Source organism: Ammodytes marinus (assembly GCF_949987685.1).
Source record: "Ammodytes marinus genome assembly, contig: scaffold_345, whole genome shotgun sequence".
In the NCBI taxonomy this organism is placed as follows: Eukaryota; Metazoa; Chordata; class Actinopteri; order Uranoscopiformes; family Ammodytidae; genus Ammodytes; species Ammodytes marinus.
The window spans coordinates 7,501-10,000 of record NW_027648573.1 but is presented as its reverse complement, the minus strand read 5'-3'; the positions used below and the strand labels follow the sequence as shown (position 1 = coordinate 10,000).

The 2,500-nt window shown below is 34.2% G+C and overlaps 1 protein-coding gene across 1 annotated transcript in view; it reads right to left on the bottom strand.

Annotated features, from left to right (window-relative positions):
* LOC307270350 (complement C5-like) overlaps positions 1 to 2,500 on the bottom strand; it is a gene marked incomplete at both ends in the record, with an annotated part of 31,555 nt that overhangs the window by 23,981 nt on the left and 5,074 nt on the right. Inside the window, one exon of the mRNA XM_080054239.1 lies at positions 1,203 to 1,318. Coding sequence (XP_079910365.1) covers positions 1,203 to 1,318 — 116 coding nt within the window. The remainder of the gene's footprint in view (positions 1 to 1,202; positions 1,319 to 2,500) is intronic.

Below are 2,500 nucleotides of genomic sequence, written 5' to 3'. Positions count from 1 at the left end.
TCCACTGGCTGGTCCAAGTGATCCTTCACCAACACCTACACCGGGGAACATTTGATTTTAATTTAATTTACTCTTTTTTATATTTTTTTTAATGCCCAGCAGGGGAAATTTTCTATTTTAAAATCATTGTTTTTTTTTGTGTATTTTATTTTTGTTTTTTTTAAATATTTTTTTTAAATTTTTTTTATTGTTTGTATTTAAATGTTTTTATTTGATCAATTGTTTTAGTATCTTTTCCTATTTATTTATGATTTTAACATAACTGGCCCAACACCTACAAGGGGAAATATTTAATTTTTTTTATAAATTTTTTTATTACATTTTTTTAAATGTATTTTTTTTTCAATATATATTTTTTCTATTTATTTTAATTTATTTTTAAAATGTTTTTATTTATTTATTTATTTAGATTTGTATCCATTTCTTTACTATTATTATGATAAAGAATTCCATTTTCAAATTAAATATATATATATATATTTTTTTTTGTATTTAAATGTATCTATTTTTATCTATTTTTTTATTATCTTTTCCTGTTTATTTATGATTTTTACCTTGTTACAATATGTGTTGTTATGGTAGTTTCAGAGTGGAAAAAGTAAGTGGATCACTTTACCCCACAGCTGGGGTAAAGTGATCCACATGACACATTTTTTAAAACAATCATATTTTCACTGCCCTTTGTCTTGAAAAAATTCTGCTAATGCCCATTTCTAGGAAACATCCTGAATTAATGGGAAATGTGTAAATTTGAGTGATAAATCATTTTAGCTCGCTTAGAGGGGAGTGGCTCAGATTACCCCGTTCTCCCCTATATATTTTTTTTTTTCTTTTTTTTTTTTTAACATTTTAATTTATTTATTTATTTAAATTTGTATCAATTTTATTATTATTATTATAATAAATAATTACATTTTCAAATTAAATATATATTTTGAATTTTTGAATTTATATTTTAAATTTTTCTTCAAATGTATTTATTTTTTATTTTTTATTTATTTTTATTTTTTGTATTTTTTTGTATTTATTTTATCTATTTTTTATTTTATTTTTCTATTTATTTATGATTTTTGTGATGATCCACTCACCTGTATGTTATAAGGCAGCCCAGGTTTGATCCACTCACCTGTATGTTATAAGGCAGCCCAGGTTTGATCCACTCACCTGTATGTTATAAGGCAGCCCAGGTTTGATCCACTCACCTGTATGTTATAAGGCAGCCCAGGTTTGATGAAAGGCGGAGTGGACACCAGACTCAAAGTGTACGGGGATTTAACAAACTTCACAGCAGCAAACTCCATCTCCTGAGTGAGACCTCCTGACAGACAAAATGAAGGGTTAAGATTATAAAAAAAATTAAAAATAACCCTGCGTTGCGAATCACATACTCTATCTTTTTTCTATTCTACATACTACATCTGACCATTAAAATAATCTAGTTAGCATGCAGTATATTACAATTGGGACATACTTTAACTTGTTTATTTCATCCTAACATGGCGCCTTGATCTTGCCTCTTGCTTTTATATCCGTCGCGTCCCCGTTTGTTTTCATATGGAGGCTTCGTCGATGTGACGTCACTTCACGTGCGCACTGGATTGTGTGTCAGAATCGCCCCAAATAGGATGCAGTTTTCAACACTAACAATCTTGGCCGGATGAAGTAGGACATCCGGGTACTTCTAACCATCCTAAATCTGGCCACAAGAATCGGGACATCCTAAATCTTTTTTCTACCAAACTAAATAGTAGAAAGTATGCGATTCGGAACTAATTAATTAATTTACAATAGCGTTGGCATAGAAAACAAGACACAAACACCTCTCAATTTACATAAAAGGCTGAATAAAATAAAACTGTATATAATTAGTGAACAGAAAAAGAAAGAATGAAAAAGGGCTGAAGACATCCGATGTAAAATCTCTTTCCTGGAACTATGGCTGTGTTCACTTGACACACACACACGCACGCACACACAGACGCACACACACACACACACACACACACACACACACACACACACACACACACGCAAACACAGACACAGACACAGACACAGACACAGACACACACACACACGCACACACACACACAAACCCAGACACAGACACAGACACAGACACAGACACAGACACAGACACACACACACACACACACACACACACACACACACACACACACACACACACACACACAGACACAGACACGCATGCACACGCACACACGCACGCACACACACACGCAAACCCAGACACAAACACAGACACAGACACAGACACGCACGCACGCACACACACGCACACACACACACACACACGCACACACACACACACACAGACACAAACCCAGACACACACACACACACACACACACACACACACACACACCCAGACACAAATACAGACACGCACACGCACGCACACACACTCACACACACACAAACCCAGACACAGACACACACACAGACACACACACACACACACACACACACACACACACAC